Source organism: Mirounga angustirostris, unplaced genomic scaffold (genome assembly GCF_029215605.1).
Source record: "Mirounga angustirostris isolate CCGP_5_RB_7025 unplaced genomic scaffold, mMirAng1.0.hap1 SCAF_9, whole genome shotgun sequence".
Classification (NCBI taxonomy): domain Eukaryota; kingdom Metazoa; phylum Chordata; class Mammalia; order Carnivora; family Phocidae; genus Mirounga; species Mirounga angustirostris.
Window position 1 is genome coordinate 97,059,934 of NW_026991717.1, and position 16,915 is coordinate 97,076,848.

General features: G+C 40.3%; 1 protein-coding gene across 11 annotated transcripts in view; it reads right to left on the bottom strand.

Annotated features, from left to right (window-relative positions):
- Window positions 1–16,915, bottom strand: part of TRIM9 (tripartite motif containing 9) — a 110,706-nt gene that overhangs the window by 46,691 nt on the left and 47,100 nt on the right. For all 11 annotated transcript variants that reach the window (XM_045900837.3, XM_045900841.3, XM_045900839.3 and 8 more), the window contains exons 2-3: window positions 2,828–2,923; window positions 464–586 (exon numbers count right to left, since the gene is read on the bottom strand). In XM_045900837.3, the coding sequence (XP_045756793.1) occupies window positions 464–586; window positions 2,828–2,923 (219 nt within the window). The remainder of the gene's footprint in view (window positions 1–463; window positions 587–2,827; window positions 2,924–16,915) is intronic.

A 16,915-nucleotide genomic window follows, 5' to 3' on the forward strand; every position in this document is an offset into this window, starting at 1 on the left:
CTGCCGGTTTTACTGTGGGTCTTGCCCAGGACTCATGCCCTAGGTAGCAACTAGTTTATTGCCTTGTTTCTGGTCACCACAAGATGGGTACTGGCTCGGCTTGAAGCTTCCCTGCCACGAAGCTTGAGTCCCAAATCTTGTAAGCTGTGTTCTCTTATTTCTTCACTTTGAAACTCTTCCTTGGTTCTCCTACTGGAATCCCATTTGTTTAGAAATGGGCCTTCCCCTGTTCTTCGGGGACTACAGCCTGTTCCAAACCTGCTGGGGGTATCTGATGCTTATGGGGCCTTTCACGAGCTCCCTTGAGGTCGTATCCATTCTCTGCTGCCCACTATTGAAGCTCCATGCTGTTGACTGCCTAACCCCACCAGAGAGCCTGTAGTTAGACCTCACCTCTCCCTCTACCCTAATCAGGCCAGCCTGGCTCCTCAGCTTTCTGCTCTCCCCATGGCACAGCACCCACCTTCAGCTTGTGTTCATGCTCCTTGTTGACACGTGCAAGCAGCTGGGCTTTCCTTCTGTTGAGGGCATCGATGAGGGCATCACATTGGGCTACCAGGCAAGCCTCAAACTCCACGCTGTTCTCCTGTGTGAGACAGTACATATCTTAGCCCCAAAGTACCTGCGCTCCTTGGGATGCCAGAAAAAATAGAGTTCCCCTGTCCATTTGTGGGGTGGAAATCCCTGCTGAAGGAGATGAAAAGAACTCTGTCTACAATGCACATTTAGCCTTTTTAAAATAACCGGATCAATTTCATTCTACAGTGGTAGTGTCCTCTTGAATTTTACATTGAGAAGGATAAATATTACTTAATAAATTCATTTTTACCAAAAGGAAATCATCTCCACAGTTCACATTATATTGTGTAAAATAAAGCTTAGTTTGTAGAGTTGAACATGAATTCTTCTGAGGGCTGGTGTATGTCCACTTATGGATGGTGGAAGGTGGCATTTGGAGAGGCTGGCTGCCTGAACAGATTGGGTATGGTGGAGGCATGAGAGTTAAAGAATCATTCAATTCAAGAGGAGAGAGAAGAAAGAGGATGGCAGTGGTCTTCAATAATGTTTTAAACAATAATCCAATGACAACAGAAGTTTATAAGAATAATCATGGGCAAAAGTACTCGCTCCTTTCATTAAGGAAAGCAAACAGTTAATGCACATAGGCGGTCAAGAACAATTAGTATATGTAACAGTCATCACCCAGCTGTAAAAGTCAAGCCATGAACCAACCGCTTGTGGGAGAAAGCTAACCATATTCTAAATGAATTATAGCTTCTCCATGATGTTTAAATTGAATGCCGGATCTAACTATTTACTTGATTTAAACCTATACATGCCGTAGACATTTCTTTTAAGCAATTCTCTACTAAATCATAAACATTTATGAACAGTCATCTTTTCAGTACGTTACATATGTAATTTTGAGTGTCAAACCATAATCTGCAAAACAATTGTAATTTATAGCAAATGGAAGATGAATTCTCACATATACACGAATAGCACTGAAAAAATAGCATCCAACTGAGTCAACTGTAAGCTTGGCAAGGAAAGAACAGCTTAGCCTATCAAATTTTAATTTATTCCCCAAATCATAAAGAACTGTGTCTCTCAATATGAGGACATACTGATAGGTATCTGATAACTTCTCAAATGCAAGGTCTTCTTTGTTTAAGGTGTGCATTAGTAATTGCTAGAGCAATGACTTCTACATGTGAAATTTTGGCTTTCATGACAATTGCTTTGACAATTGCTTTTGAGCACTCGGAGAAGTCCTATAGAAAACATCATTTAAGAGCTCTCTATGTCCCATGCAGGGTAATATTGGGAGGATGAGGGCAGCCTTCTTACAGGTTCTGATGTAGAGCACAAAGAAAGCTTTGCTCTGTTGAAGAGGCAAAAGCAAAGAAAGGACTGACCTATAACCTCTGCTGGCCTGGAAATCAGAAGGAAGTGTCCAACTGTTAGGTTGTTAGGGAATCAAAAGTTTTAACATGAACATGCATGCAAAAAAGGGTGAAGAAATCAGTGTGAGAGGCTTTGAAAGGCTGGCTTACATTTAAAAAGATATTTCTACCTTGACATGAGTTAAATATTAACTCAGAAAGCAATTTACTGGAGGCCAGAGGGAAGGTTATTTCTGTGAGGCAATCTCAAAATGTAAGAACAGTAAACAGTGCAGAAGGTCATTATTTAAGCATCTCGTGCATTTTATGGCTTCTTCCCTTCAGCAATAGTGGAGAATTCACGAGCTCTCAAATGCTGGCTGATCTGTGGGTCGCTGTGTCCAAATAAAGCAATCTGAAATTATAGCTCCCGGGCGGGTATCTTGGTTGGAAAATATTTAAGTATCTAAGTAGAGAAGAAGCATTACTATGGGCAAGAAGGAAGGAAAGGAGGGAAGGAGGAAGGAAGGAAGGGAGGGAGGGGAAAATGTGACCCCTTTGTTACCATTGGATAAGACATAATTACTGCAAGGTGGTTTGCAAACCTGTAGAGTTTAAAAACTCAACAATTATGACTCCGAATTCACAAAGAGATCTCTTTCTAAATCCACAGTAGTAGAGAATTAGGACCTCAGTGCTGAAGACAGGAGCTATTTGGAAAACCAAGTTGTGTTGCTGGCTGGTTGGCAAAATATAACCACCTTGAGAAGGGGGCATACTTGAAGCTGATCTGTACATGTGTTTGTATTAGAAGAGACAGAGCAGAAAATAATAACTGGAATTTCCCTACAATATAGAAAAGTAGAAGAAACAAATTTCCCCACAACGCAGCTACATCTGAACCCATGGCATTTGCTTTCTGTCTCAGGTGCTGCCGATACCTGGATCTGCTGGACCATGTTGCGGAGCTGCACCAGAAACTCCTTGGCTTCTTTGGCCCTGTCTGATAGTCCGTTCAGCGCCTGGGAGAGCTGGCTCTGTGAAGATAAAGAAGGAAACCGTGGAGCTGTAATCACAGGAAGTAGCAACAAGGTCGTAGAAAGTCATTTCGATCCAAGACCCAAGAGTCCTCAACCTCCTCAGATTCTTCTTGTCAGAGCTTGCGACACCAACATTTGTATGTGAGGATTCTATAACGACCTCCAGACCCCTTCCACAGGCTCCTGAGAACTTTCTCCTCTGAAGCAGGGACAATTCCTGCCCATTGCGGAGGCCCTCACCAGCTGATATCTGCCTGGAATTTCCTCATCTCGTTAATTCATTGATTAATTGAGCAATGATTTATCTAATTTGATATTAAAAGAAGACAGTGAGTCAGATGATTGGTCTGGGCCTGGGGCAGGAAGAAGAGAGAGTCAAGAACAGGATGAGGAAGGGAAAGGTTAGAGCATTGATGTGATACTCTAGGGCCTCTTCAGTGTAATGACAGATACAAAAGCCACGACCACATTCCTCCTCATCAAGCTCACCTTCCTGCTCCCAATTACAGCCCTGTTGCCCTAACTCCTCTCCATTCCCAAACCAAGGCAGACTCTCCTCCCGATTTCACACACTGTCCCGTCCATATGGGAGGCAATTCTGCTGGGGGGCCAGGGGTGCAGGTAAGCACTTGCTTTTTCTCCAGCCTCCCTGCCTGCTGGGGTGGCCATGGGACACACTGCTAACTGATGAGATTGAAGTGGAGCTTGGCTGCGGGTGAGGAAGGGTCTGAGAAAGCTCTTGCTTTTCTGCTCACATGAGACCAGTGTGGCTGGTGCAGCCTCTGCCCTTGTGTTCCTGACTTCATGGCAGATGTCTTATGATTCTCATTGAGAAGGCCAACATGGTAAGGGAGGAGGGGTGAAAGAAGAAAGAGCCTGGTTCCAGGGGCAGCTTTGAGCAGCCGAACAACACCTGAAGTCTCCTACCACTAGGCTCCTTGTCTATGGGGAACATTAGCTCCTAGTTAAGTTCCCGTACTGAGGTTTCCATTACTGACAGCCACTACCATTGTACTTGATGCAAAAGTTCTTCTCCTAGCAGCCTGGGCATATCCTCCCATCTCTCCTGTAAATTACAGAGACAAATTCCTTTCCCACAACACCTTCTTTGAAAACTAAAGCCCACTCCCTTCCTTGCCAACACAACCCCTCAACCACTCTCCCCTTTCAAGTAAAAGGGCAGAATCTTAAGATTATATCTCTTGGTCTAATGAATGTTTCTCTGTCTCTTTTTAAAAACTTTTAAATCCAGTATAGTTAACATACAGTGTTATCTTAGTTTCAGGTGTACAAGAGAGTGATTCAACAATTCTATACATTACTCAGTGCTCATCAAGTTAAGGGTACTTTTAATCCCCTTCATCTTACCATATGATCCAGTAATTCCATTACTGGGTATTCACCCAAAGAATACAAAAACACTAATTTGAAAAGATATATACACGTCTATGTTTATTCCAGCCTTATTTACAATAACCAAAATATGGAAGCAGCCCAAGTGTCCATCAATAGATGAATAGATAGAGAAGATGTGGCATATACATACAATGGAATATTACTCAGCTATAGAAAAGAATGAAATCTTGCCATTGACAACCACATGGATAGAGCTAGAGAGTATATGACTAGCTGAATGTTTTCCTCTTATATTTGCCTTATTAAATACAAAGTTGGGCACTGGATCTCTTTAAAAATATGCATGCCAAATGCTTCACAGAAGCAATGTGGAGTGGTAGAAAGAACATAAGCCTTGGAAGGGCTCAAATTCTGCCTCTACTTTACTAAATGTGACCTTGAGAGAGTCACCTCTGCCTGAGTTACTCCAATGTGAAAAATGGGAAGCAGAATAATGTTTTGTAGTTGGGTTATTGTGAGGGTTTAGTGCATTCACCAATGCAAAAGCTCCTGCTAGCTATGGGTAATGGTTAAGGGAACTACTCTGAATTCATAAATGCTACCAGTTATTGGCTGTTCAAACTTTTTTTACATAGTTTTACCTCCTCCATAAAATGAGAAGAATATTACTATTCTTGGGTATTATGGGCATTGCATGAGATACTAATTTAAAGCCAGAACCCCTCTGGTGCATGGTACATGCTTAATAAATGTTGGTTGTTATTAACTTTAAAAAGAAAGATTTTATTTATTTATTTGAGAGGGAGACACAGAGAGCGAGCATGAGCTAGGGGGAGAGGAGCAGAGGGAGAGGGAGAAGCAGACTCCCCACTAAGCAGGGAGCCCGACACAAGGCTTGATCCTGGGACTCCAGGATAATGACCTGAGCCACCCAGGTACCCTGGTTGTTATTAACTCTTATTCACCTTCTTCCATCCTGCTCACAAACACCTGCAGACTGACTGGGGAGATTTGCAGAGCAGGTTCCTGGAACAGGATCTGTTGGAGAATATCCTTCATCACTTGTACTTTGATCTAGGTACTCAGACTCAGGGAAGCTAGACCAACACAGCTGAGTAAGAAAAAGCACAAAGTGAGCCTATGATGCTGGAAGGGCTACTCAATTATTTATTACCAGGTCTCAGCTGCATCTATTATTTGGGGTAAAAGTTTTCTCCTCAAGAACTTTTTCCAAGAGCCCAGGGAGCGAAGGAGGGTGGGAGGGTCTCATTTAGAGGAGCAGGCAATAAATTAGAGACATATTCTAAAGGAGACATTTTTCATTGTTACTTTAGAATTCATATCCCTTCTTTTTCTGAATGAGCAAAAGTTTGCTGGCTACCATAGTTTTCTTCCCCCTTTTATTATAATCTCTGCTAAGCTTAGTAAACACATTTGGATGTTGGAATATAGAAGCCAAGTTCATTCAGCTGTACAGAACTGAAGCTACCTGATTTCTTGTATCCCCGCCTGGTACTTAATTGTACAATGTAAGTTAGACCTGATACCCATAAAGAATTGTTGACGAGGTCCTGCTGTCTTCTTAGAAAAATAATTATTCCATAGTATACAAAGAGTACTGGCCTCGTCCACTCCCAGCTTTTTATATGGCAAATCAATAAGTGAACTGAAAAAATCAATTCATTTGCAGATTACCTCCCTTTGTGTCTATTTCCAATCCCAAGAATGCCTTCTACCTGGCAAATGGTTCTGGTATTTGATAAAAGACGCATTATAAGATAAAGATCTAAAACTTTTCTCTTAAGCTTCCACAAGCCAACTTGTGGAAACTGAGCAGGAGACAATGAAAAATCTTGGAAACTATCACTAGAAAATGCTCTTTTTTTTTTTTTTTTAAGATTTTATTTATTTGAGAGAGAGAATGAGAAAGAGAGAGCACATGAGAGGGGGGAGGGTCAGAGGGAGAAGCAGACTCCCTGCTGAGCAGGGAGCCCGATGCGGTACTTGACCCAGGGACTCCAGGATCATGACCTGAGCCGAAGGCAGTCGCTTAACCAACTGAGCCACCCAGGCGCCCGAAAATGCTCTTATTATAAGGATTTATGTGTGCGTTGCTTTTATAGGATAATCTTCTGATCACATTTATAAGCTACATCTGATGTAGAAGAACATTATTATTTACTGATTTTGTTTCCCAGAAGCATTTAAATTCCTGCCGTGGGCTAACAGAAATGTTCTGTATTCAGGACCACAGAGCAGCCCTGGGAATTTATAGCAGAACACCACAGATGCAAATACTTAGTGTGTTTTCCTTACAGCACCTTCGGCCATTAAAAGCGGTTTATGAGGCCTAAGCAATGCCATTCTGATTTCCTGTGTAGTTGTCTTCCAATTTTCTGAAAAGCTGTCATGACCAGAAAGTAAATGAGAGTGGGGAAATAATGTAGCCAAGGAGGCAAGAGCTCAGAGCATGCTCTGAATCACCAAGATCTCCCAGAAAGAGTTGCTCAGAGCTTGAACGAGGGAAAAAAGCACTCTGCCTCCTCCTTCCTTCCTGTGCTGCTTTTCCCCTCCAACTTCCACCCAGATTCCCCTCACCTTCCAAAGGAGTGAAGGTTGTAAGGGATCAGCAGCTCAACCTGGAAGCCGTTCGGCAGACGGTATGGGTTTCAGTCCCCCTGAACAACTCCTCCCTTGGCCGAGCCCCCGCCCAGCTGCGGAGGATGCCCACGCGGGGGATGGTGTCTCCTTTCCTCGCTCTGCTGTGAACATCATTCATGTGTCATTTCCTCCCCCAGTTTACTACGAATATTGGATGGAGACAATTGGGACAAATGAAGGAAAGCTTCCTGGCTGTCTGCGATCTGAAGTTACAGGTATGGGACAGGTCAAAAAGGGTCAACCCTAAAGAATTAGTACAAAATAGATGAGGTGACAAACAAGAAATAGTGGCTTGATGGCCCCTGGGACTCTGTCCCAGTGCACTCTGCTTGGGGACTGTGGCCCAGGCCACCGCCTTCCCAGTTACCTGGGTCAACACAAAACACAGAAGCAAAGTGACAATTGATGTGATGTGATTTTGAAGTAAGGCTGCTAGAAGAACAACTTTTTTCTGGAAGGAATGTTGGTTTTTAAGTCTTACTACATTACTGACATTCTATAATTAAAAAGTAAAGGCAAGAAATTCTAATAGTTACAAGATATTGGTCATTTATTATTAACAAGGGACTGGTGGGTGCTTTTAATGGGCATCCTATTTAATCCCAATCACCACCCTGCCATTTTGCAGAGGCTCAGAGAGGATACACCCGAGTTTAGGTTTTATGACTCACATATAAAAGAGCAGGAACACAAACCCTAGTCTGACTCCAAAGTTGTGCTCTTTGCTTCTGCCGTCCAAAGAAGAGAATTCTTCTCTCACTCATGCAGGAAGAAATAAAAACCACCTAAGGTGAGAGCATATAAAACCAAGGAAGGTGAGTTGGTGAGGGGATTATGATTGATTATGAGGAAACCTGATTATGCTTAACAGGCAGATAATAAGCAAACCATAGCATAGCTAGTTAACCTAGCCTTTTTCCTGCATAAAGTTTTTTGGTGAATTTGAAAAGGACCTGTCAATGAGATCCATGGGTCTCATGGGAGAGGGCCAAAAGCTTTGGACTGAGATCCAGCGCTGGCTTTATCACCCCCTGACCTGAGACCTTGGAAGGGACTGGGCTGAGGGTGGAATCAGGTAAAGGAATGAGAAGTCACTGAGTGACTAGAACTTGCGGAACTTTTGAGTTAAACTCAGGGGGACTGATTCTCCTTCTGGCTAAAACTTCTGTTTCTGGCCTGTACCTTTCTTTCCCCCCACAAAGGGATCTCTCCCTTGGTTTCTCTGATGGTGGGAAGACCCTGGATCTACCCCAGCCCCAGCTCACTAGTTAGATGGGCAAGAAGCCTCACAGGCTGGGGCCAGTACACAGGTTGTGATCTGCAAACAAGTAATCTAGGCATGTGTGTGTGTGTGTATGAGCCAGTGAGAGAGAAAGTGAATGTGTGTGAGTGAGCAGACATGAGCACGGAGTATGTGAGTGTATAAGAATGTGTGCGAGAGTACATGTGTGTATGAGACATCCGTGGAGCATCAGGAGGCTCTTGGCTTTGGATAAGGCTGGTACCAGAGGGGCCTTATGGGCAGCTGATTTGGGACCACTAAACTGCTGCTTATTGCTAATTGGTTGTGACCAAGATCCTCTCCGTGGCCAAACTATAGCAGCTTCCTCTGGGCCCTCTTCTCGACTTTGGCCCATAAAGACTTGAACAAAACACTAACATAGTTTCTAATGGCTCATGGCCACATCCCTAGGACGACCCTAGCCCCTTTAAGTGTCAGTCTGAGGAAACTGGAGGCGGCCAAAAGAATTTACTGGTTGTTTCAGCCAACACCTGAAGATAGGGCTCTTGTCACCTAGTCTCTATAGAAGAATAGGAGCCTAAACTCAAAAGCAAGTTAGCAAACCCAGATGGGTTTCACTTGAGCCAACCCCTTCTCACTTTCTGTACTTTCTCACTTCCCTGACTCTCCTGAACCCCAGCTCGTCCCCTCCCCAATCCTTCATTCTCCCTTAAAAAGGCTCAGTCACTTCTGTACAAATTGAAGTTGAGTTCAGTTCACGCTGGACTCCTTTCCCTATTGCAACAGTTATATTACTGATTGAAATCTGTCCTTACCCCTTTAACTGGTGTCCACTTTGTTTATCTCTGACCGTGGCTAGCCTGGCTCTGACCTAGGGGAACCTGGGGCAATCTTGGGCAACGAGCTGACCCTTCAGCAGACCCAGGTTAACCTTAAGGGCAGGGAAGGAAGCACATCCAAGTTCCCCTGCCTGAGCAGGCACATCTCTCATATATTAGACCAATCTTACCATTTTTACTGTGGACGTGACCTATAAGCTGTGTGGAAGATAGAAAGGAGGAAGACATGATGCACCTAACACTTCCATATAATCCCCTTTCCCATTCCTCAGGGCTAGATCTGCACACACAAGTACACAAACATCCACACCAAAAGCTAATGCATAATGCCATTGACCTCCATTTTAATAACAATTCAAATCCAAACATTCTGTTTCAGTCATTCTTGAAACCATAAACATGGACCAGAAATGCTATTTTTTTTCACCAGATAGTAGCAACTGACTGAGATAGGGCAATGGGCACTAATCTGACATTGGGGTTAAGAGGACAGGGTTTAAGGTCAGATGGACTTGGGTTTAAATCCTAGCCTTCTAATCTCTGTGGGACCCTGGGCATATTACCTAAGGTAATGGATACTGTGGTACTCCACCCAGATTTGCGTCCTTCTTCCAGCTGCTGGGAATATCAATGTTAATAGATTACACCAGGCCACATCACATGGCCAAGAATGACAATGGGGTAGAGACACACGCTTTCTTGTCTTTATTGTCTATGGGGAACTGCATTGCTCAGGGCTTTGCCCCCTTCCAGGCTGGGGCCTTCTTGCCATGACTTGAGAACGGGCTATCCCAGCTCCAGAACTCTCTGCAGACTGGGCTGAGGCCTCTGCTCATTCCTGGCCTTCTCACTTCCTTACAGGTGGATCTATTGAGAGCACTAACCATCCCTTCACAACTCTCTGAGTCTGTGTCCAGGAGCCCCAGTCTCAAACGCTAAACTTCCTGGGTTCCAGTTTCCTCATCTGCAACATGAGGATAACAATAGTATCTTCATCAGAGGACCGTAGTGAGGATTAGGTGAAATCGTATATATAAAGTTCCTCTATGCAACACCTGGCATATTGTAAGCATTTAGTAAATAGTATTATTTTTATAATAAGAATTATGTTAAAATAGACATACATATATCATTAAAACATTTTGTCATACCACATGCCCCAATCTGGGGTTTGATCACTTATGATTATTCAGACAGTGCACTAGATTATAGTATTGTTCACAACTGTTTGCTCCCTCCCCATTTTTGCCATATGACTTGTGGTCCCTCCTGTAGGTGGAGCGTGTATCTCTACCCCAATTCATTCTTGGCCATGTGATTTGCTTTAGCCTAAAGAAGCACTGTGATTTTCTGCCAGCTCATTGGCTTTTTTTCTTTGTCACACGAATCCAGTGGGTGTGCCGAAAAATTGGCTCTCAAAAAACAAAAGGAAAAACCCAAATTCTGATTTGTAGTGTTTGCCAGTTTCCAAGGTGTAAATACATACTGGGTTTCAGGCTACCAACATGACATCACAGAATGTGGAGTTAGAAGAGATGTGTACTGTCAACTCTTGAGCAGTGAGCAGGTATGAGCTGATCAGCATACCTGCATACCACTGGGCGTATCCCACACAGTGGCCATGGGCTTTCAGAAAGAAGACATGTGGAACAGAACTTCAGACTACCTCCTATGATAGAACATGAGCAAGGAATAAACCTTTGCCACTGAGATTTTTAGGGGCTGTTTTTTACTGTAGCAAAACTGACTAATACAGATAGCAATTACAATCTTTTCTTTCATGATTTAATTTAATCAATATTCATAGAGTTTTATCATGGGCCAGGCACAGTGATTCATGCTAGGAAAACAATGATAAAGAAAGTAAACACAATACCTTCCCTCAAGGAACCATCACTGTTCTGAAACCACCACCATTCTGAGCTTAATAATGTCCATTTAAAAGTTCTCTCTTATGGGCTCTCTAATGAAGCGGAAGAAGACTAGACTATTCTAACAACTAACAACAGAAATGTAGCTTTTCCACCTCTCAGGGCAAATGAGAACTATCTGCTTTCCTCACCAGACATAGCCAGTTCTGGTTAGAGTATGAACTCCAGATATACTCCACATGGCCTTTATCTACCAAACTTAAAATATTTCTCTGCCTTAGACAGGAAACTCTTAAGCTAGAGATGCAAATCAATGGGTTTTTTTCAGCAAGATGGAAGTCACTTTTTGCCTCAAGGCACGGCAAAAAAAAAAAAAAGAAAAGAAAAAAACAACAACAAACTGTTGCTTCACCCAATGTTCATAGTTTCTTGGGGGAAAATCAATTTGCCACGTCTCTATGGCTTTTGCAGAGTGCTGGAAGCTGTGAAAGAATTCATGCAGGAATTGTTGCGATGGAAGGCATGAAACTTTAATAAAGCAGCAAGCATACAGGCTACAAGGTCAACACCACTCTGCCCGAGGCTCTGTCAGAGAGCATGCCTTTCTATGGATATTCAAAACCAAGATATGTGTGTTGTTAGGCAGTTACTAAGTATTTACAGCTGAGGATCAAAAATATGCCTTCCTTGGGCTAAGCCTTTGTGTAAATATTGGATTTTACATCCCAGAGATGGACTACAGGATAGATCTCCTTTGTGTGTATGCTGTCTTTTCTCTTTGGAGAATTCTAAGACCCTGGTCAGCAGACTCTGAGTCCTCTCCCAGAAAGCTGTTTTCTCTGTGGATCCCTCTGGCTGCCTTCGGGTCCACATTGGTCCGCCATGTCCTTCCAGGTGGTATAGCTTCCATATTGTCTGATACTACCAGGGCACAGTTTTAAGATAAGCAGAACAGATTTGAGATCAATAAATTTTCAGTTCTCCATAGTATTTAAGTGTCCCAGATAGACACTTTCATTCTTCAAACAAGGACTTTTCTCTAAATAATTAAAAACATGCTCTTAGAAATATATATATATTTTTAAGATTTTATTTATTTATTTGAGAGAGAATGAGATAGAGAGAGAGAGAGCATGAGAGGGGGTAGGGTCAGAGGGAGAAGCAGACTCCCTGCTGAGCAGGGAGCCTGATGCAGGACTCGATCCCGGGACTCCAGGATCATGACCTGGGCCGAAGGCAGTCGCTTAACTAACTGAGCCACCCAGGTGCCCTAGAAATATATATGATGAAGTGAAAAATCACTGAACTGTTTTTCACATAAAATGCTTTTACTGTGCTCTTTCAGAGACTCAAGTGTTAAGTGCTAAAGCTGGAATGACTATTATTTATTCCTCGAGTTTCTAGTGATAAGAATGAATTAATTAGTGGGAGCAAGACGTTTTTGTTTTAAAAAATAACTTTCCACCCATATTTCAAAAACGGAACATGCTCCTTTCAGAAAAATCGGAAAATAAAAGACTTAATAGATGAAAAAAATAATCTCACCAGCTATATTAATAGCTTTGATGATGAACCCTTGATGTTTATTCTTGAAATCTTGTATACAATGATACTGCCTATTGATAGGCAGATATGTATGTCTCTATATAATGTGTATTAACTAAATTGGGATAATTCCATATACCCATTGCTCTCTTGAAATCTGCTCTTTTCACTTAATATGCTATATTTTCCCATCTGACTAAAAATATGCTACTTCCCCCTTTGTGTAATAGCTATATAACTTTTGATAACATTTACTATGTGGCAAGCACTGCCTGTAATGCTTTATACATATTAACTCATCTTTTTTTCACACAACAACCCAGCAAATGTGGGTACTATTATTATTCAAAATTTTTGTAAGTAATAGAATTAAGCAAGGGAGGTTTTATGGTCCAAAGTCCTAAAACTGTTAAGCAGAGCAGAATCCAAACCCGTGAAGTGTGTGACCAGAATCTATACTGTTAACCACTAAGCTGAAGGGTAACACACTATGTTGATGCATAATAATTTAACTAATCTCCTGTTTTAGAATGTTCAGTTTGCTTCCACTTTTTGCAAAGAACTGATATGAATTTCATGGAGTAAATCTCTCAACACATTCTTGATTATTCTCATTTTCACAAATGAAACTTCATATTTACTCACATTAAATGTTATCATCTTATCAAAATGTCCCTGAGTGGTCATTTAATTTATACTCCTGATAAAGGTGATGTGAGTAATACTTGCTTATATAACACACTACAAATATTATCATTTGTATTAATTTTTAAGATCAGATAAGCAAAGAATGGAATCTCATTTCTAAAATTTGCATTTTGAAATTACCAAGGTGAGGGGAGGGACATTTTTTTCAAAAGCTTCTTATTGATCTTTTCCTAGTTAAGGTGGAAATTCCCACTGGTGTTATTTGTAAAGCAAGTAGGAGAGATCCTAGCCCACAGAGTGCTAGTAGTGCTACCTAAGTATTTGTAAAGGAAATTAGTTTCTTCCCATTGTTGATGACTATCTGTGAATAAGGCTGGCCTCAGGACACTTGTTTGCTTCCCAAGAAAGCCTTAGGGACCAAAAACTGAAAAACAACCTGGAAAATTTAGGTGGCCTGACAGAGAAGTGAAAAGTCAGGGCTTAATAGTTTTAGTAGAATTTGGTCAGAATGTCTGGTTCACAAAATCTCTACTCTTTAGACTTATCATTAAGTTCTAATCATTATTTTGTGGAAATATAATAATGTGTCTGGTAAACATTCAATGGACATAAGAGAAGCATATATTCTAGGAGAGAATATATAATATAAAGAAAATATGTATAATATAAACTTTTGTAACACATTTGTAAACATAATTAAACTTGTTAACTGGGTTGTTCTGATACCCTATGTTCTTATTATTTGTCTCTTTGGCCTATAATATTCTAAAATAAACAGGTTACTAAATTTCCCACAAAGATTATGCTTTGATCATGTTCTTTATTTCTAAGAATTCTTGTCTTATGTAATCTGTGGCTTTGCTGTTTGTTCTATCTTCTTCGTGCATTCATTTTAACATTAGATCATATCCTTATATGTTTCACTTAGTTCTTTTGGCCTTGTACTTCATTTTATCTGATAGTATTATATATACCCTCCTCTCTTTCTCCTTCTCATATAACTTTGCCCATCCTTTTTTTTTTTATTTAGATTTATTTATTTGAGAGAGAGAGGGAGAGAAAGAGTGGGGAGTGGGGCAGAGGGAGAGAATCTTCAAGCAGACTCCCTACTGAGCGTGGAGCCCAATTCGGGGCTCGATCTCATGACCCATGAGATTGTGACCTGAGCCGAGACCAAGCGTCAGATGGTTAACCGACTGAGCCATCCAGGCACCCCACTTTGCTCATCTTTTATTTTAAAACTACATTTGTTTTAACTCAATATGAAGTTTTTTTTACCTTTTCATAGGGAAATTTGGGCTATTTACATTTATTGTGTTAATTTATACAGTTGGCTTTATTCCATCTTTATTGTATATATTTCTAATATAATCTATTTTCCTTTAAAAATTTTTGTGGCATTATCACATTTCTTTTAATATCTTAAACTACTCACCAATTAATTTGGATATTTTGCTATGCTTTTCTATTTTGCAAGCTGTTAACATCACATCTTTCATCTAATGTAAACCTACATTTGTCTATTACTTAGTCAAAGTTAACTAATAACTTTGACCCTCCTATCCCTCAACATTCCCCCAAATGCTTCACTTATGTTTACTAATCTCTTGCAAATTAAGAAATACCATTTTAAATAATTCCTGGATCAAACAAGAAATTAAAATTGCATTCACAAATTTTCTATATATTAATGAGGAGAATGAGTTTATGAAAATATATTGCTTTTTTTAATGTGAATTTTTGGGCTAGCTAGGCAACTTAAACACTACAACACTCTTCCCTCTAGAAATACTGTTCTTAGATAGCACATAAAAGAAATGGATCAGGGGCACCGGGGTGGCTCAGTCAGTTAAGTGTCTGACTCTTGATTTCTGCTCAGGTCATGATCTCAGCATTGTGAGATCAGGCCCTGCATAGGGCTCCATGCTGGGTGTGGAACCTGCTTAAGATTCTCTGTCTCCCTGTCCCTTCCCCCAACTAAAAAAAAAAAAAAAAAGGAATAGATCATAAAAGAGGTGGCTTTTTTACACTTAAGCGCTTATAACCAAGATGGCTCTGACACAATGTTCTTAAGCTCTAAGCATTCAATAATGTCAGAATATTTTTTAATGAAATCTCAGCTTACTTGAACTTATCTTAGAAAACCTACGTTTTTCAAAAGCATGGGGGTCATTAGCAGGCTGGGAAACATTAATCACAGTATCTGAATTTTAATTCTGACCTCAAGACCCCACTACACCATTGATGCAGACATTAGCACAGATTCTTTTTCTTTTTTAAAAAACTTTTTAAAAAATTTTAAGCAAACTCCACACTCAACATGGGGCTCAAACTCACAACTCAAAGATCAAGCATTGGAGTTGCATGTTCTATTGACTAATCCAGTCAAGCCCCCCCCACAGATTCTTTAAAAACAAAGGGCACCCAAGGAGAGACCACTACACACCCACCAGACTGACAACATTGAGTGCTGATGAGGATGGGGAGCCTCACACAATGATAGTGGGAGTTAAAATGGTAAAACCATTGGGAAAACTGGCTCTTTCTAATAAAGTTAAATGTATACCTACCCTAAATGAGAGCATATGTCCCAAAAAACTTGGATAAAATGTTCACAGAAGCTTTATTTATAATAGCCTCAAAGTGGGAAACAGTGCACATGTCTATCAATGGTAATATGAATAAATTGTGTATATTCATACAATGAAACACTGTTAAGCAATAAAAAATGCAAGCTAATGATATACACAAAACATACATGAAATTTAAAAAATTATACTGAGTAAAAGAAGTCAGACACAAGAAAGTACATATTGTTTTTATGTAAATTTCAAGAATAGGCTATTTTAAGAACCAATCTGTAATGATAGAAGTCAGAAAAATGAGATTGACTGGAAGGTATTGTAAAGAAATTCTCTGAGGTAGGGATATGTTCTATATCTTGATTTGGGTGGTAATTATATATATGTGTATATATGTATGTATGTAAATATATACTCATACATATATATGTTAAAGTTTATTGAGTTGTAAATTTAAAATTTGTATATTTTACTGTAGATAATTTATGCTTTTTAAAAATGGATATTTTAAAAAATGGATATTTTTGATCCTGAATAGCCAAAGCAATCTTAAGAATAAAGAACAAAGTTGGAGGCATCATACGCCCTGATTTCAAACTATATTACAAAGCTATAGTAATCAAAACAGTATGGTATTAACATAAAAACAGACACACGGATTAATGGAACCAAATAGAGAGCCCAGAAATAAACCCACACATATATTAATTTATGACAAAGGAGCCAAGAATATACAATGGAGAAAGGACAGTATCTTCAATAAATGGTGTTGAGAAAACTGGACCACTATCTTACACCATATGCAAAAATTAACTCAAAATGGATTCAAAGACTTGAACATAAGACCTGAAACCATAAAACTCCTAGAAGAAAACACAGGGTGTAAGCTCCTTGACATCAATTTTGGCAATGTTTTTTTGGATTTGACACCAAAAACAAAGGCAACAAAAAGCAAAAATAAACAAATGGGACTATATCAAACTAATAAGCTTCTGCACAGCAGAGAAAACCATCAGAAAAATGAAAAGGCAACCTGCTGAATGGGAGAAAATATCTGCAAATCATATATCTGATAAGGGCTTAATATCCAAAATGTATAAAGAACACATACAACTCAACAGCAAAATAACAAATAATCACATTAAAAATGGGCATAGGATCTGAACAGACATTTTTTTCCAAAGAAGATACAGAAGGCCAACAAGTACATGAGAATATCACTAATAATCAGGAAAATGCAAATC